This window comes from Mytilus edulis, chromosome 6, assembly GCF_963676685.1.
Source record: "Mytilus edulis chromosome 6, xbMytEdul2.2, whole genome shotgun sequence".
NCBI classification, from domain to species: Eukaryota; Metazoa; Mollusca; class Bivalvia; order Mytilida; family Mytilidae; genus Mytilus; species Mytilus edulis.
Window position 1 is genome coordinate 34,791,408 of NC_092349.1, and position 20,904 is coordinate 34,812,311.

The 20,904-nt window shown below is 31.3% G+C and overlaps 1 protein-coding gene across 2 annotated transcripts; it reads left to right on the top strand.

The window, feature by feature from the left end:
- The first annotated feature begins 9,535 nt into the window (after positions 1 to 9,535).
- On the top strand, positions 9,536 to 18,197 carry LOC139527567 (zinc-binding protein A33-like). Of its 2 annotated transcripts, none has more exons than XM_071323075.1 (2): positions 9,536 to 9,620; positions 16,782 to 18,197. In XM_071323075.1, exon 2 carries the CDS (start codon positions 16,800 to 16,802, stop codon positions 17,823 to 17,825), a length of 1,026 nt encoding a protein of 341 aa, XP_071179176.1. In that variant the 5' UTR covers positions 9,536 to 9,620; positions 16,782 to 16,799; the 3' UTR covers positions 17,826 to 18,197. The 2 variants fall into 2 exon arrangements, with proteins under 2 accessions (XP_071179176.1, XP_071179175.1); XM_071323074.1 differs by lacking the exon at positions 9,536 to 9,620 and adding an exon at positions 15,557 to 15,795.
- Positions 18,198 to 20,904: the final 2,707 nt, after the last annotated feature.

A 20,904-nucleotide genomic window follows, 5' to 3' on the forward strand; every position in this document is an offset into this window, starting at 1 on the left:
ATATTAAACTCCGAGGAAAATTCAAACCGGATAGTCCCTAATCAAATGGCCAAAGTTTGTACACATCAAACGAATGAACAATAACTGTTATATTCCTGAATTTTCTTATGTAGTAAAGTGAATTTAACCTGGTTTAGCTACCTAAAACTCACTTGTATGACAGTTGTATAAACTTCAACACATTGACAACGATGTTTGAACAAACCGTACAGACAGAATAGATAGAAGGTAAAAATGTCAAAAATAACAGAGCAACGTCACATGCAGGAAATAAACACAAAAGGGCACCCAAACAAAGCAAATAAGCAAAACAAAAAGACGAAGGTACAGAATTTATCATAGAGCAATGACGGGATGCATAAGTACAGAGCCACGTCATATGTAACAAAGAAACACAAAAAGGCACACGTAAAATGGAAACAACTAATAGAACAGACTAAACAAGAAAAAGTAGTATTTACAGAGACAAATACAAGACATTTTAAATAGATAATTCTTAATATACTGGTTTGCTTTCTTCGAGACTGTTCTTTCTCTTTAAGGTGTAAAGGTTACCATATCGAATGTCCTCAAACATTACAGTCTTACTACTGTGATGCCAAAATCTGATTTGTCATTCTGGTCTTAAAGAATATACCCAACCATGTTAATTTCATTAAAATTTTGTCTTGGGTGTTTTACACTCTGATCTTCATGAAAAACCACGAAAGGCACCAACCTTAAGAACCAACGACTCTAAATATACCATGCTAGAATCGGTATGGACCTTGTTCTCTAGAAGATGGATATCTAGAACCCAAACAAACTCCGTCTTTCTTGATAACTGGACTTGTTTTATAGTCCGTATGAACTATCATTCCAAAATAAAGTGGAAGTATTTCTTGTTAAACTCAAAATTCAATGTTACCAAAGTCAGTACCAACAAGCATTTAGAAACACATTTATGAATTTTTAAACATTCGCCATTTTTAGAATTGTCAGCACGATAAGAATATTACCGTTAAAATATAAAGCCCCAAGACAACGAAGTACATTTTTTATAACTGAAAAGATAGGATATATAAATGGATCGAATGATGCACGTGCAATATGATTGATTGTTGTTTTCCTAGAATCCTATGGTAAATATGTAATTCTTCTACATTATTTATTAATTACCAAAAATACAATATGAAGGTCCTTTGATAAAGATTGACCGGGATCATGGTGGTGGTTGGGGATTGACTGCATGGTCCTTCAAAATGCCACTTATGGGCTCCTCAAAGAGTGTTGAATTGGTTCTTAACGTTCAAAGGGCACGACGCTCTCAAGGCAAGTCATCGGTGTTATCGTCATAAGTCTGAACGGACTTGGTTGTATATTAAGACACTTATCGCAGTCAAATAGAAAGAAAGGGTTTTACTGACGATCGGAATAAGAGCACATGGACCAAATGTCAAAGCGACAATCTATCGATCTAACCTTATACATTTGCTTTGTTGCTCCTTTCATGTCTTTGTACTGTAAATTCAGAAATTAATGCGATTTTTTATTGCAAATAATGAGAAAGAATTATAATCGCAATAATGTAAACACTCATTTTGTAATTTTTTTTATGAATTTAACAGGATTTTTCTCAATATCGCAAAAAAAAAATTTAGTCTAACATGTCAAACTCGCAATAATAAATGCACGCAATAATTTCTGAATGTATTGTAGTTATTAATCAAAACGTTTTAAAGTTGGAACTGACCAATTTCTGGACCCCCATTTGTTAATGACACTCGTACGTAATGATGGTTGTTTGCTTTTCGTTCACTTGCAAATATTTCATGCAGGTTCAGATGAGCACAAAGTACCAACACATACTACAGGTAGGTCCTGGAAGGGGGCCATCCGGAATTACGTCGGGGAAGTTTGGACTCCAATTGGATAAAATGAGGTATTTTGGATAAATCCAAAACAGTCGCCTTGCAACAGACTATTTATAGACCCATCATAGAGATTTTGCAAAGGTTCATTAAGTGTAGAAAGCGTGGTGCTTTCTCCACACGAGGCGTTGGATCTAATATTTCAATGCTGTCTGGACGTGGATGCGTACTTGTACATTACATACGATTAAACGGGTGTCCTACTTCGGCGAGGATTTTACTGACGTGTCGAAAAAAAACATATTTATATTCCCAATTCACCATTTAGGAGTCAACGGTACATATTGCAATTGGGTTAAACAAAAGTGCAAGTCCATCGTCTTCTTAAACTAAGACAGTGGTGTAAACCTCAAGATGATAATGGACTTTACCAAATTCTTTCATAGTTAAAAAATAATTTGGCTAGAAAGTATTGCTGTATCTGTCGGATTAAACGAGATATCATCCGATTACTTTGATGATGTTGGTAAAAATAGCCTATGAATTTGTTATTGAAAAATCAAAACATCAGCAAACATTATTACAATTCAAAACTTTATCTTTATAGTAAACTTTAAAATGAAATTAAATACGAGGAATACTTGCACAATCTAAACAATGTTGATAGTCGTCAAAATAACGTGTAAGTGATCATAATTTGGAAATTGAATTAGGACGTTATAAAAAAATTCAAAGAGAACACAGACTGCAAAGTTTGTAAAATTTTAGATGATGAGAAACACTTTCCTTTATTGCCAAATTAACAGTAATGTAAGACATTCCCATATCATAATGACAAGTAAAAAAGCAACTATAATCTTATTAAACAAACTAATGAAAATAGTTCAAAATTCAATTATGAGTCCCCTATCATTAGTGCCAATTTTTTTTATATAAAGGAACCTATGCTTTCTACCTGTTGATGGGCAAAGAGTATTTATCATTTTTCATTTTCATGGAGGCTATTAAAATTTTCTATACTTTTAGTCTTTTAATTTTTCAATAAAAACTGGTCTAATGGAAGCGTTTTTGCTGCAATAAAAAAGAAAATGTTTTTCATCCTCAATTGTATTGCAGGACTGACACAATCGGTTATCCCTCGGGACTTTTAGGTGTTTCCCTTTTTCTATTATTAATTATGATAGTACATGTTCGTCTATTTTCGGATATATTAGAATTCAGATGTGTTTCTATTGTTTATATGATTTTTCATGGTGATTAAAGAGTTTAACTTTTAATTCAGTTTGTATTTGGTTTAGATTCTAACACTCCTCAACATGCTTAAAATCTACATTTGCTACCTGTGCAATGTTTTTTACATACGTAAACCATGTGTAACATCCTGCTGAATCCAGATTTTTTGATAGAGTGAAAGCCTCATACAATAAGGGATTTATACAATTAGATAAAAGTCTTTTTAAATGAAGTAAACTTTGGACCTTTATTTTTAATTCTAATGGATAGCGTCTTAATTTTTTTCATACTGCTAAATTTGATGCATTTTTACGTGTTCCCAAAATATATTTACAAAATGATAAATGAAGTTTTTCAAAACATGTTTTATCAGTTAAATCAAGAAAGTCGATCAATTTCTTTATGGGATACTTTTGCCATCTGGACAGCTCTATATAATGTTATATATGTACATGTATCGATAGAAGTATCCTCTCAATTATATGTACCAATTGCTTACACCATAGTATTACACAAACTACATGCTACTTTTATAGGGATATTATTTAAAGAACCAGTATAGGATTTATTAGCAAACATTACCTTTTTCGCCTTTTGTTACTAGTAAACTTACCATTACATTTCATAAGAACACCTACAAATTTATATTCTGAAATATGTATCAAATCTATTATCTTCATATTTAACAAAAGATTGTTCTAATTAAATGTTTTTGTTTGGCAAAATCATTGTTTTAGTTTTGTTAACATTTAGTGTAAGTTGGCAGGTGTCACAATATTCGTCTAAATTATTTAAGCTATTTTGCAAACCTTGTTTATTTTCTAAAAGTATAAGTGGATCATCTGCAAACATAAGACAATTTACCTCTTAAGAAACTAATTTTAAAGGATAATTATCATTTTTTGAGAGTTCACTTTCAATATCATTTATAAAAATATTAAACAAAGAGGGCTTAAAGTCTCTCCTTGTTTCATCCCCTCTTGATATTACAAAAAGTCTTGAGTGCTGACCCTGCACTTTGATAGCTGATTGAGTGTTAATATATTGTTGTTTACTAATATTAAAAAAATACCAACTCCTAGGTTGTAAAGTTATAAAGGAGGGCTTTTCTTCATACGGAGTCAAAGGCCTTCCTTAGATCTACAAAGGATGCATACATTTTATTTTCATGTAAATATTTACTTATTAATGATTTTAATACAAAGCTACTGTCAGAAGTCCTATGATTTTTTACGAAAACCAAATAGACTTTTTTATTGACAGCAGCTTCCATTTTAATAATTTTGGTAGACTTTCATCAAAGTGAGAGGGTTAGCGCTTAGAACCAGGTTTAATCCACCATTTTCTACATTTGGAAATGCCTGTTCCAATTCAGGAATATGACAGTTCTTGTCCAATCGTTTTTGATGCGTTTTGTTATTTAATTTTGCCATGTGATTATGGACTTTCCGAATTGATTTTCCTCGTAAGTTCTGTATTTTTGTGATTTTACTTTCTATTATGGAGACACCTCTATAATTATTAGGATCGCATTTATCTCCTGCTTTGTGTTACACAACTACAAATGAGTTTTTCCATGAAGAAGGATAAATATTTATAGATTATTACATGGCATTTTCCATATTGGCCCTGGTATATATATCAGCCCTAGACTCCCATATCAAGCCAGAGGGTATGAGTCGAGGGCTGATACCAGGGTCAATATTGAAAATGACATGTACTAATCTGATTATCACATATTTTCAAGCTGGAGAAAAAAGAAAGCATAGATCAAATTATGTTTAATATTTTCAACAAAAATTCATAACATTTGAATAAAAAAAAATAAAAAATGTATCACAGTGCATTAACAAAATTTGTATCACAGTGAGAATATAAAGTGATGTGAAAAATTCAACAAATATATAACAATAATCTTATTTTTCAGAGTTACAAATGTAACATTCTTAATTGTAACATTCCTAATAGAATCTTGTGGAAGAATGGAACATTTTCAACTGGTTATTTCTACATTGTTTTCTGCAGATTTTTTTTTTTTTTATTGTTTTCATTTAGTTCAATACTGTCAAAAATATCATCCTCTGGAAAATCTTCAGGTTTGGCTTCAAAACTAGTGTTTGAAGTTGGTTCTTGTGATATTAATCCTCGGCTTCCTGAACCAATATCAGATTAAATATTAGACATATGTTGCTGTTGCTGTAATGATGCTGAACTATACTCATTGACTGAAGAAACATTCGTATTGCCTGTAAACTGCATGACGGTTATAGCCGTATTTGGCACAACCTTTTGGAATTTAGATCCTCAATGCTCTTCAACTTTGTTCTTGTTTGGCTTTATAAATATTTCGATTTTAGCGTCACTTAGACGAAACGCGCGTCTGGCGTACTAAATTATAATCCTGGTACTTTTGATAACTATATATAGCCTCCACATTGGAGTGAAGAAGTGAGGAAACTGTAGTATTGCACTATGGTGAACTTTTCTCCCTGTAAGACCACCTTTCATAGACTTTTTTTTTCAATATATAGAAGACTAAAGCACACCAAAAGTTATACCAGTTCACTGTCTTGAAACATCTATGACAAATTATGCTGATGTTGCCTGGCACAGTAATACAAAATAATGATTCGGGGTATCTATCCTTGATCCTAAATCAGTACAGTAACACACATAGCACCAACAACAAAAACGAATTAGAAAAGTAACGAAAAGCGCTTTTAATTAAGACACTTTGTAAATTGAAATAGTTAGATATTTAATAGTCAAAGCTGAATTCTAATGAATAAGTCATTTTCACATTTACTATAACCAATAGATTAACTATATTTGGTGTATAGAATGGTTATAAAAGTGTACCTGTCAGTATGGCAGTATTAAAAGGGACTTTAACACGTTTGCCAGCTTCATTATTAAACGTTAATTTCCTTTCTATGTCACTTCTCAGATCGTTTAAGGTCAATTATATTTTGGGTACCTGTCATGCCTGTTTGATCTTACCTTAAGGGGGCTCGCGGGTATGAACCAACATTTTTTTTAACATTGGATTTAGCTATATTTTTTTACAACTGAAAATTAAATAGAAAAAATAGGGTCATTCATTTAAGCTCACAATCTGCCACCGAAAGAAGCATACATTTTTGTAAATGTCCTTTTTTCTGTTGAACTAATAGGAGAAATAGACTTAATATCGAAAAAAAAAGAACTAAATTCGAAATTGCTTTAATTTTACTAATATTTAGTTTATGTACAGCTTATTTGAAAACAATAATAAAAAATATAGGTCACCGATGAGTTAAAAAAGATATTTCAATTTGCACCAAAGGGAGATAATTTAGAGCTTTTTCAATTGTATAAACATTTTAAAAGTCATCTGGGTCAAACCGAATCGATTATTTTGGTTGATTTTTGTACCATATCATAAAGTAATAACTAATAGTGTTATAAATAAAATCTGTAATGAAAAATCAAATGTTTTATTTTTCGCTGATATATTTGTACCCGCGAGCCTCCTTAATTTTAATTATACTGTTATTCGTCGACGTTCATTATTCGCTATTATAACGTTTTAGTTTCTATCAGAAAGGATTGAAATTTCGCGCTCCACAGCAACGTAGATTCTACAAAAGACACATCAGTGACGTTTGAATCGAAAAAGTTAAAAGTGTCAAATAAAACACGAATTTGAGTAGCATTGAGGACCCAAAGTTCCGAAATTGTTAGCTGTTCTTGGTTTGTTTTTCCAGCCCTTCGCCGCGTTTGCAGGCTCATTGATCATTGTTGTTCTATGCAATGTTGTGTATGTACTTATCTCTCACATGTGTCTCAATAATAAGGATTTTCATTTAAAGACGTATTTATAATCAGTCAGTAGCAAAGAAAAATCAATTTGTTTACTCTTGTTCGTATTTGATAATGACATTTAAAAATTATCCACGTTACATGTTTTATACTTAGTAATACATGTATAGAATCTATAATGTAAGGATTATAATGTTTCTCGGCGATGTACATTTTTTTTCTGTCCAACAAAAAAAACTAAAATTTTTCATTTCGAGGTTATTTTCAATTTTTTATATGTCTTACGATGAATGTAGCCATGAAATCGATAACAATGTTATTGTCCATACAATTTTGACACATGTTTGCCCATTTTCTTGACAAATCAGGACTATCTAGTCTTCCCTTTGTAGAAATATATGTTAATGTTATAAAAATTAGTGCAATGATTTCTAATAAGCCAACTCTCCGCAAGAGACCACATTTACAAATATAGGTCACCGCATGATCTTCAACAATGAGAAAAACTAATACTGCATTGTCAACTGTATATATATAGTCCCCGACATTACAAATGTCCAATTCTCATGATCGACTTAAAAAAAAAAGGCTAAAATAATGTTTTTTGACTGTTAATACATGTATGTTTATTTCATAACACACATTTTCCGTTCCCGTACATTATTCTATATTTAAATGTATGGATTTCAAATTATCGGAATTTAGTGTTCCTGATGAAGGATATTTAAAAAAGCGCTTTGCATGCATAGCAGTTATAAAATATTGTTTTTTGGGGTTTTTTTTTTTTCTTGTTTATAAAATGTACAAAAACACTTTTTACACTTATCAATGTTTTTTTTAAATTTTGAGACTTTACCAGTTAATGTTTCAGGAAATGCGATAAATACGTTTTAGACTTATAATATTATACAACTGCAAAATATGGGTCATAGATGGATAACATTGTACACAACATCTATTATGGGATATGTGATAACGGTACTGTTTGTGAAACTTTAGTTTTAGCAAAAACAAATGTCTCACGAAACAATTCATAACAGATTTTGTAGAACTATTCTATGATTAAAAAAACAAGCACGCTGCAAAAGCAGTACTAAGGAGACTTCCTATTGAATCTTTTATTAATGACACAATTACTAACACAATTCTATACTAGTATTCTTGTAATTGTTATAACATACATCAAGTAACACCATTATAAACTTAATTCTGATTTATATTCAAATTTTAGAAATTAATCTGTGACGTCATTTTTTTTGTGGCGTTGATACACACGTGTGACGCACAGTTCGTAATTCTATTATACTTTTTTGTGTACTGTCGTAAATAAGTTTTAGGTGTTCGTTGTAATTCTGTGGTTAACATGTCGAACTGTACTACTTACTGATTCATTTATGTATTTCTCTGTCCTGAGTGTCCGTGCATTTATTTGTCATGTATTCCTGTCATTAAATGTTGTCAATTTAGCGGCATTTTTTAACATCACCATTAAGCGCAAGGTTTGGATAGTCATAAAACCAGGTACAACCCCCCATTTTTCGTAAAATGTCCCGTATCAAGTCAGCTAATGCAGATGTTATCAAATAGTTCGTTTCTATGTATGTTGCCCTGGCGTTTTTCATGTTGCACTTCAGTGATCCTGTTGTTTCGTTGTTTTCATCTTATAGTTGATGTGTTTCCTGTGGTTTCAGTTTGTAACCCGGATTTGTTTTCTTTCAATCGATCTATGACTTTTTAACAGTGGTATACTTCTATTACCAAAATTATTTAAAGGTGGCCCGGTAGTATGTCTTTAGTCATGGGGATGATTGTAGATTCTTTGTAAGAATTTTCAGCACTTTGTAACACAGCTCAAAATTCTGAATAATACTTAACTGATGATGACCGTTTACTATTTTATTGCTCTCTTTGTAAAACTTATACCACTAGCGTTTTTATTGTCTTTTATCATGCAGTCAATTCAAAATTTATGTTCAATAAATACTGTATTTTTTGTCCAATTACACTGTTTGGAGACAATGCCTTAAGTAGGTACACAAAAGATCAAGATTAATTCCGAAATGTAAACAATACCGTGCCACCTAAAGTTAGAACTCTTATTTTGTAGAAGACTAGGAGATGTCCGCGAAAACGCGGTACAAATGGGCAAGTGTAAAAACAAAAAAGTGTTTTAATAGTCCCAGGTATTACGTCCACTGAGCATGCAAAAAAACGTACAAGACACGGATCGAAAACGGTCTCCGAAATTTGATAATTTCTCAAATATTTGTGTTTTCTGTGGAAAAAAAGACTGTTCAAAGGGCAAATTTAGGAAGTACAAGAACAGTACATTTATACGTCATATCACAAATATTTCCAACTTTGTATGGTTTCAGAGGAGTTGCGGCTCACTGAAATCGGTCTCTATATTTAATAGTACAGAAATATAAAGGGAAATAATCATAAACATCTAGTATGTAGATATATTCGAATATGAAAACTAAATGATTTTACAACACCCTCCTCTTTCATCTCTAAATAATATGAATAAGATGTATATTTTTTATTACAGCTCGCCGTATATTGTTTAAACTGTTAAGATCATATGACAGTAGATAGTAAAGTCCAATGTACAATCGTAATTGAATAAAACGGAAGTAATTTTACCTGTAAATATAGCAACCTGCTTATTATGTAGTAAAGGAAGGTACGAACGAAATGACCAATTAAACAGGAAAGAATAAACATTAAAGAAAAGTAAGTGCTTTGATTACTCATTACCAACATGTTTAGCTTTCAGTGGTATGTTAATGATATTTGGTTTGCAATTCTTTAAGTATTTGCACATCTCGTTTTCAAGGGTATAATGTTTGCCACGTTCTCACCAATACTCCATCGAAATTGAAAGCTTTGCTTAGTGTGCAATTGTTAGTTTTTTAAATGATTATTGCTAGTTCACTGATATTTGAAATGCATATGTATTACTATTGACTGATATCATTTCCTTGGAGATTGTTCAACTCCCCGCCAACAGTGACGATTAATTGACTTTGAATGTTTTGCATTATCACTTTTTATAGTTTGTGATAAGTTAGGTTAAGATGAACGACTAATGTAAAGTCAATGATGTTCCAACCTCGAGTTCAGGGACCCCCTCCCCACTCTGAATCTGCCACTAGATCGTTCCCCGATCTAAGTTATAACATTCCCGTTTCTATAACCTAATGCAAAATTTCACTTATTATTTGTTCTAAATGTGAAGTTTCTACTTTATCTAAATTTATCTTGACATAAATAACATTTCCTGCTTTATTGATAAAGGTTAATGTGTGTGTCATAGTTTAATTTTCAGAAAGTGAGTAAACTGAAAATTAAATTTGATGTAATAGGTGTATCTAGTGATGTATATTATCTTCCCACTAAAAGTAGGTCAATCATGCTTTTATTGATATACATTAAGGGAAAAAAGGATAATTGTCAAGGTGCCAGCCTACCAATTCAAAATCTCTACATGTTTAACCTTATTTTTTGCAGTTTTCTATATATGTAATCTAAAGTATTACTTTATAAAAACCAGGTATATCCTAATTTTTACATGTATAATAATAAACGTCATCTTTCTACGTGCAATTTTTCTACCAATGTTCAAAGTCTTGTACCGAAAGGTGATCGTTTGCAAGGCAGCTGCTACTAAACATAATCACCTGGTTTTATGGAAATCTTAAATAGAACCATGGAGCGCATGACTACTCAATGTTAATGCAAACTCATGGAGATGTATATTTTAGCTCAAAATTGTCTTAATATATTTCTATTTCATCAAAAGAATATTTTTTTGTCTCGTCTTGACAGAGTCAAAAAGCGAGACATATGTGTGCTCATCCTGACGTCGGCGGCGGCGGCGTCGTCATTACTGTATTAGTTTGTGACTATTTATAGTTTATGGTGAACCATTAGTGGTAGACCAAAGATTTGTGTTTTGCAGTAGTATTAGCATCGGCAGCAATCATTAAAATGGAGATTATTTTTGCCCTTTCCCTCAGTCATGGTCTATTGACTTTAAAACTTAGTTTACACGTATCAGTTTGTGATTAAATCAGTTTTTGGGGAACCACTAGTGGTAGGTCAATGATATTTAGTAACCAGTTGTATAAACATTGGTATATCTCATTTCCATTGACATTAGTTGGTCCCGCCCCCTCATTCTTTGTCTATTGACTTTGAAACTTTTGCTTAGTTAATAACATTTCTTAGTTTGTGATAAGATCAGTTTATAGGGAACCACTAGTGGTAGGTCAATGATATTTGGTAAACAGTTGTATAAACATTGGTATATCTCATTTCCATTGAGATCATTTGTGACGACGTTTGACAAAATGGGCCCAGATGCGGTAAAACGTAATTTTGGGTATGACGTTGCAAAGTTAACGTCGACGAGCACCTGCGAATTAATTTATTGCTGACTAAAATAATGTAGCTTTACTTATTATATCGTGATAGATGCTTACCACGTGTGCGATTATCGTTATTATCTTTTTAGATTAAAGTCCGCAATATCTATTTTCAACCTGATTCCATATTTTAGCCTTATCCAAATAATTACTTCCCTTTCCGAAATCGAAAGTGGAAGTGAAATGTCATCGTCATGAGTCAAGCTAGATTTGTATCGTTTGCTCAAGTATTCCATCGGAAAATAACAGACAAACAAGACGATGAGTTTATTGAAGAGCTAAATATTGTCGACGAATTGTATTTTGCCCAAATAGAAAGTTCCCAAAGTGAAAATCTGAGCGATGATGACGGAGTCGGTGTATGTTATGTTAAGTGTGTACTAGTTACATTTATTTTCAAGACCTATCTCTGCCTCGGGTCTTTTCTTCTTCTTCATGATTCAAATAACGTGTTTGCGAGTTAAGCAATTAACCAGTAAGATATTGTTACAAACTAGTATGGAAGTAAAGAAAAAAAGAACAAAAGAACAAAGAAAAAAAGAAAAAAAGGAGTTCCATAAGGTAATAGCTAATAGAGAATAACATATCATAAAACGCTTTCAAACTAGAGGAAAACTCAATTAACTGTCTTGCATATTGAACGACAGATCGTATACCTCTCTTTTCTCAAAGGATAATAAATGCAACCAACCAAAATCAAAACACTTTCAAATGTAACATACATGTAATTAGAACATAATGTCTCTATAACTACTTAAAATCAGGAAACATACAACATTAAGATAAAACGGGAAGTATAAATTAAATTCCGTAGATCTTATTAATAATTGTCAAAATGTATTGTATAAAGGCAACAGTAGTATACCGCTGTTCAATGGTCATAAATCGATTTTACTGAAACAAATCCGGATAACAAACCAAATACTGATGGGAATACATCAATAATAAGAGAAACAACGGAACAACAGAAACACTGAACTTCTACAAAAACAAATGCCAACATACATACAAACGAGTTATTAAATAGTATGGATCACCGTTTTTTTATCAAGATATAGGTTGTGCAAAATTACTTTGATTTTGTATAGAATATACCTGGAAAACCTACTTTTATTGATAAAAAGAAAACTACACCATACAAAATTGATAAACTATGAAAATATATCTCTATTATCTTGCTTTCCGTTAAGAAAATAAAACAAAATGGTGTCACCGGACTCGTTTTCTCGCTATATAATAAAATAGTTAAATTCACACAACACATTATATAATGAAAGTTACTTAATATCTGAGTTTTCTCCTAATACTGACAAAGTCGAAAAAGGAATATTTTCTATGTTCTTAATAAGAATAAAAAGTATTTAGTATCAATTACTTTATAAGATTTGGACCGATTGGTATCTTTTATTTCAAAATTTAAGATGGACGAAGACATCTAAGCTACCTGAAGACGATTTGCAGTTTTGTATTTTGCTAAACTTATACAAGTTAATGATTTGACATTTTTAAGGTTGATGGTGATTAATGTTTTTGTCCATTTAGAGAAACTATAAATATATTGTGTTGTTAATGCTGTAAGGTGATATTATGTTTTTGTATATATTCACGCCATCAGTATAATAAATAAAATTTCAGAAAAAAATCAAACATTTGTTTTTCATTACACATTTTATTTATTTCCTTTTGTAGTTATTACTTTATCATATGGTTCAAAAATCATTCAAAAAATCAATTCGTGTTGGCCCTAGATGACTTTCAAAATGTATACATCATTGAAAAAGTTCCAAATTATCTCCCTTTGGTGGAAAAATGCCATTTTTTGGCTCTAAAATTGAAATATCTTTTTCAATTCATCGGTGACCTATCTTTTTAAATATAATTTCAATATAAGCTGTACTTAAACTAAATTATTGTAAAATTTTAGCGATTTCTGTAATAAATTTCTTTTTTTTATTTCGATATTACCTTTATTTCTCCTATTATTTCAACAGAAAAAACCCACCTTTACAAAAATGTATGCTTCTTTCGAAGACAGATTGTGAGCGCAAATGAACGGTGACCCGTCTTTTTTATTTTATTTTTCTATTAACTATAAGATAAAGTTCATTTATAGAAAAATATAGAGAAATCCTTTATAAATGATTTAGACCCGCGAACCCCCTTAAATTACATCTTTGTTAAATGAAACAGATAGCCTAAATAACCTTCTCATATTCAGACTGGTAATGGGTAAAAATAAATCACACTTATTTGCAATTCATGCTCTGTAAATGCATTGTCCCCAACAAAAAAGAATAAACTATCTCAGTCTTGAAATTTAATGATTCCAGTATGTACACAAAGAGATGTGGTATGATTTTTTTTTTTATTAAAGCATAAGGTATTTGATTTATGATTTTTGAATTAATAATAAATATATTATGCTACGTTCCAAATTAAAACATTTAGGCAACTGTTTCAAATATGTTGGGTATTTTATTTCGAAATGTTATCTAGGATGACATGGATAAGCAGCGCATGCACCTTTTACGTTTCATTAAAATTGTCTTCATAGTCACTGAGAAGGGAAGCATTTTTACATAGTTGTATATTTTTACACAAGGTGTAAAGGAATATTTATTGTAAGATAAAGGCAACAGTAGTATACTACTGTTTAAACAAATCATGAATCGATTGAGAGAAAACAAATTCGGATGACAATCTAAAACCGAGGGAAACACATCAACTACAAGAGAAAAAATAAAGGAACAACAGAAACACTGAAGTGCAACAAAAAAAAAGTACAAACGACAGGACATTTAAAGAAAAACATGATGTGTTGAATCAGGATTAATGGTTAGCTAAAAAACTGCGTATATAGCAATATAAAAAAAACATGGCTAAAATGACAGCATTACATGACAGAAATACAGCATTACCAAACATGACAAACACAAGAACACTCATTTCTGTGATACGAACAAATGAGTAACATAAAAGTCGCTACTACATGTAACCACAGAATAATAGCAGTAAGGTCCCTTTTCGATATATATATTGTATCGTTGTTGTTTTCTTTTTGATGATTTGAGCATTCCTTTTAAAGATAAAGACGATTTTTGGTTTATTTTTTGTTTATTTTTTGTTTATTTTTTGTTTTGTTTGTTTGTTTTTTATTTTGATTTGGAAGAGTAATACAAGGTTGATAAAGAGCATGAATTGAAAATACGTGTGATTTTGTTATACCATGATCATTCTTAATCTGAGAATTTTTTAACAAAGATGCAACTTATATAAATAGAACACCGAATTTAAATTTCAAATTAAATGTGAAAATATGTCACCCGTGCTAACGTTCTAAATTCAGACCAACACAATTATTTAATGCGTCATTAAACATTAAACACCTGTAATTTATATTTATCAAGGTCGAATATATGATACTGATGTCGTGATTTTATACCAAAAAAAACCATAATATCACTTTACAGCATTAACAATACATTTAGAGTTCTCTTTAAATGAACAAAAAAGCATGAATCACCTCAAAACTTAAAAATGTCAAATCATTAACTTTCATAAGTTCAACAAAGTACCTGTCTTAAAATCCTCTTAATGTTGTATTTATAAGTATTCATAGAGACAGTCAGTTCTTATCATATTAAATTTGAAATTGCATTGATGGGTTAGTTGCAATTATTATTCATTGTTTTATTAAATAATGATCCATATAATTATGATATCAGATAGAAAATACACTTTATTCGAAGTATATTTATGTTCAAGGTATACAGAAAACACAAACCTGAAGTATAACCTGACTTAAAATTTTTCCCTATGACGGACACTTTAGTCAAACACCTTTTTTCTCGTTTTTTTCCCAAAATAACTCAAACTGAATATTCATATGAATGAATGACAAATGCGACTATGCGACTATGCACTGTACCTATAATACACAGAGGCATGATGATTAATTTGTTGTGAAAAAAAGAGAAGCGACACACAAAATGAGGTCTTCTCGTTTAATAGTATAGGTACATATATGCATGTCAACATTTCTAGTATATCCATTGCAGGAAAAAAAAAGTCATGTCACACCCATTTTGTATTTCTTGTCTCTTCTAAATACATTTAAATCAAACTACATGCACACTACATGTTGATTGTGTAATAGCAAAAATGTTGTTATATCTTGCAGATTGCAGAACGTATGAACAAATCCAGCAGAAATGGTCATAATATTTCTCAGTTAGTTATGGAGAAACCGGTCATATTTTATGATTGGAATAAATACCTTCAGCAGTATTTTAAAACACTTCAGCATATTAGCGCTTATCACCACTTCATAGTTGATTCAACCAAACCAGGATATGTTGTTTTTAAAGAGTCATGTGACTCTGTACATATAGCCATCAATTTGTTAAAAAAGAACACTAGAATTTCAAATTTACTATGCCAAACACTTTAACATTAAAAAGATTAGATGCAGCCAGACATAGGTATTTGTACGAACAAATCAGGTAATATTGTTATAGCGAGGCTAATAAAGATGTCATTTGTCCAAAGCCAACAATTGCCAAAAGTGAGGTTGACTTGACCAGTGATGTTTCCATAGAAACAACATATTTTATTAACATGGCTCATTTAGTACATTCAAAGTGCCAAAGAAAATAAAGAGTCATATTTTTTTTTTACCCAAATGCATTCATTATTAGAATGTGCTGTATTTTCGAAACCAGTTAAAATATCATCATAAAATTTTGTATTCTTAGTAAGCGCATTAGTAGCATTGAAGAAATGAAAACAACTGAAAATATGTATAAATCTCATCTGGACCCATTTTCTCAGTCACGGTCACATTTGATCCCGCCCCTCAGTCTTGGTCTATTGACTTGGAAACTTTTGCTTAGTTTATATAAGTTTGTGATTAGGTCAGTTTAAGATGAACAACTTATGTTTAGTCAATGATATTTGGTATGCAAATGTATTGGCACTTGCAATCTTCATTTTCATGGAGATTATATAACCTCACACCCTCATTTAAGTTCATTGACTATTTACATATTTAATAGTTAATGTTTGTATTTAGGTTTAGCCCTGTCCATTGAGTCATGGTTCATTGACTTTGAATATTTGTATAACTTACATATTAAAGTATTGCTATTTTAATTTCAGCATTTTCATTATTTAAATAACAAATAGGCGAGACATACTTCTGTGTTAACTGTTTATTGTAAAAGGACTTTGAACGAAATAAAATTCTTATAAGTCAGGATCTTGAAAGATATTTCAATTTGCCCACCCTTGTACTTTGTTATTCATCCTAGATAAAGTAATTTTTAAATCTCTCGTTTAAAGTCGACCTCATATTAAATTCCTCATATCAACAAATAATAACAGCAAAGTATTTCTTTGTTCGGTTTTATAGAACTTAAATATTACGGAGCTTTGTTGCATTTCGTAAACCTTTTTCTTATTTTTCTAGGGATTGCATGTAAAAGACATGGCTACAAGTCAAGAATATATTTGTGATATCTGCATGTCCCAACATATAACTCAAACTGCCATAGTACGCTGTCCTGAATGTGAAGAGAATTTTTGTGAAAAGTGTAAAATTTTCCATGAGTTTGCAAAAGCAACTAAAAAACATGAAATTATTTTGATAGAAAATGTTCTAAAACTCTCTAAGTTTGTCCAGGATATTAAAATAAACTGTCCAGAACACGATGAAAGATTTGTATTTTATTGTGACGAACACGAAAAACCATGTTGTGCATATTGTTTTCACAACGCGCATACTAAATGTCGTAGTTCAACCCCACTCCATACACTTACAAAGAATGCAAAGGAGTCATCATCGCTTGTGGATCTCGAGACAACGTTATCAGATTTATTGAAAAATTTAACAAACATAATTGAAAATCGTTCGGAAAATCTTCAAGATCTTGTAGACCAAAAAAAGAGATTTGAAATGAAAATAAAGACTTCAAAAGAAGCCTTCAACACATATTTGGATGAGCTAGAAGCAGATCTTTTGGACAAGTTACAGAAAACATTTATTGAAAAAGAACTCCAGATACAAAATGTATTAAAAGACATTGAACGGCGGAAATCCAGTATTTGTGAAATGCAAGATAATGTTACCATTGTTAAAAGTGTTGCTTCTCCATTTCAAACTTTCATGGCCTTGCGTGAATTAACACATTTAGCAAACACTGCTGAAACAGATCTGCAGCGTTTGTTTGACAGCGGTTCGTTTAATTGGATTGAAATTTTGGGTACACCAGCGGATATCCAATCATTAAAAGACAATTTTAAATCGTTCGGGAAAATCGACTTTAGGTTTAACCCTTCTAAAATAACGTTGAATGTACGAAAGTCTCGGGAAGCACAACTTCAAGGGTGCAAAGGAATTGTTCAAAGTAAAGTAAGAGTGTCCTTTAAAATTAACAGTATTCATGGTTTGAGGCATATATATCAGAAAAAAAATCTTAGGAGAACATACCTTGCTAAACATACTAAAAATTAACTATGTAGTGATTGGAAAGAGGTGCTTTGAAAAACAAATGAACATCATGCCAAGAAATTGTTTTGTACTCATTGCATGTATTGATAATCATTATGTATATCGTCGAAAAATGTATATATGCTTTTTGTTAATTTTGTTAATTGATTTACTTAGAACTTTGTACATTATTCAATGTTTGTGTAAATTATCTGTGAAATGCGCTTCGTTCTTTTAAACCTTTCAGGGAATGCATTATATGCATGAACAACAAACATCTCTTCTGATTTTTAATCTTGATAGATGTCAATGGATTTAATAAATCTGAAAAATCGAACTGTATGTCATCTCAATGCGTGTATTGAAGAAAGATCAAAAATGATAAGTTGAAATGAAATACTCAAAAGAGGAAGATTGAACAAAAAAATAAGTGTATATATATATATATATATATATATTGTAATTACTGAAGTTAGTGACACTTACATAGATGAAAAGATTGAAAACCATTATAATAATTCATAACTTCATTGTAGACCATGTCATAAAAAATTTGAAACTACATAAAAAAGATAGCTTGGTTCACTCTAAATATCTGACATTACAACAGACTACACCAATCACCAACACAAGACTTCTCCGCCAAAAAAACAACGAAAAACACGTGTTCCAGACAATCGATTATGATTAAGAAAGAATGGAGTACGGCATTGCATACATTACTGAATGAAAAATTATATTGATAATTTGGAAATAAATATAAAATACCAAAACTATTATTCCAGACAAAAAGCACATTCAGCCAACTTGATTACTGAAAACAAGTAAAATCACCAAAAAAATGAAGTCCGAGGAAAATTCAAAACGGAAAGTCCATTATCAAATGGCAAAATCAAAAGGTCAAACACACCAAACGAACTGATAACAATCGTCATAGTCCTGGCTTGGAACATGCATTTTCTTATGTAGAAAATGGTGGATTGAACCTGGTTTTATAGCTAGCTAAATATATAGTAAATTTCATAATCATAATGAATAAAGACTGATCAGGGACGATCGAATCAAAAAAAGTTTAAAAGCCTTATATATAATGCTCGAAGTTAAAGAGCATTGAGGACCAAAAAATCCTAAACGTTTTGTCAAATGAAGCAGAGGTTGTGTATTCCTGATGTAGAAATGCCTGAGTATTTCAAAAATGTAAAGTTTCTCGCTGCATTGAAGACCCGTTGGTGACCCTCGGCTGTTGTCTGCTCTATGGTCGGGTTGTTGTTTTTTTGACATATTCCCCATTTTTATTCTCAATTTTATTTGTAAAAAGTTTATTATAATTATGAACACTAGAACATACCCGCGAAATCGCGGGAATTTAGAACCTGCTTAAAAGTATGTTATCTGTTGTAGGATGATTTTTTTGTAAAAGAAGGAAAGGTATCAAAAGTATCTTAAACATGAACTGGTATCAATATAACGTTTTGAATTTGTCTTCACTTAAGTTTTGTCATGAACTTCATTGTGTAAAAATGTGTCGTTAAATCTTAAATAAAACATGATAATATAGGCTATTGTGATAAAACTGTATATAATTCAATAGTGTGATCGTTTTTGCTTTTTTATATATAGTTATATATAAGTTCACCTAAAAATCAAAATAATTTTTTTTATTCATTTTCATAGGGCCTGTGTCGTTAAATCTTAAATAAAACATGATAATATAGGCTATGCCTGTGTCGTTATTTACGTGACGATAAGTGAATGACAAAAAAGATTGTGTTTATTTTCACACGGCCTGGGTAGTTGCTTACACTTGGGACAACATATAACGATTCAGTCAATGTGAAAATGGCTTGCATGAATCTTAAATAAAACATGATAATATAGGCTATGCATGTGTCGTTATTTACGTGACGATAAGTGAATGACAAAAATGATTGTGTTTATTTTCACACGGCCTGGGTCGTTGCTTACACTTGGGACAACATTCTTATATAACGATTCAGGCAATGAATCTTAAATAAAACATGATAATATAGGGTATGTAATGTAAATTTACCAAACTTCTGGAAATATAAACGGAAGAGGAAGTTGTCTATGAATAAAAGCCGGGTGATGACGGACACATATCCGGACTTCTTTTTTTCCGTTTTTCTCCCAAAATAAATGAAACTGAATAATCATAAGAATGGATGACAAATGCGACTATGCATGGTACCTATAGGACATACAGTCACAATGATCAATTTATTGTGGAAGGAGAAGAAGCGACACCAAAAATGAGGTCTTCTCGTTTAATAGTATAGATATCAATAATTCACGTCAGCATAGTAGTGCTGACTACTGGACTGGTGATACCCTCGGAGAATAAAAAACTCCATCAGAAGTGGCATCGACCCAGTGGTGTTAAGGAAACTCATCATAGATACCAGGACTGTAATTTTGTATTTGCACCAGACGCGCGTTTGGTCTATAAAAAAAATAATCAGTGACACAAGAATAAAAAAAAAGTGAACAAGGCAAAATAATATAGGAAGTTGAAGAGCATTGCGGACCCCAATTTTTTTTTTAAATTTTGCCAAATACAGCTAAGGTAATATATTCCTGAGGTAGACAAACCTAAATATTTCAAAAATGTAAACTTTTGTGAATAGTTAATTCATAATTATGACCCTATCAATAATAATTCATGTCAACACAGAAGTGCTGACTTCTGGTCTGGTGATACCCTCAGGGATTAAACACTCAACCAGCAGTGGCATCGACCTAGTGGTTGTAAATAAATACATCATAGATACCAGAAGTGAAATTTTGTGTTTGCACCAAACGCGCGTTTCGTCTACAAAATACTCATCAGTGACGCCCGAATCAAATAAGGTTTAAAAAGGCTAAATATTGTACGAATATTGAGCATGTTGAGGACCAAAAAGTCCTAAAAGTGTTGCCAAAAACAGCTAATGTAATGTTTTTTTTTCAAAAAAAGAAGGACAGAGAAAAGGTATCACACAAAAGGACCTATCATGAGGTCTGAAATGTTACATTAGAATTTAAAATGATTCTTTGGCTTTGGCTTTTTTTCCTTTTTGGTTTATAAGCACTTTATTTTTTATAA

What these genes read in the sequence shown, in the direction of transcription:
- LOC139527567 (XM_071323075.1), top strand. Translation starts at nt 16,800, where the DNA reads ATGGCTACAAGTCAAGAATATATTTGTGATATCTGCATGTCCCAACAT.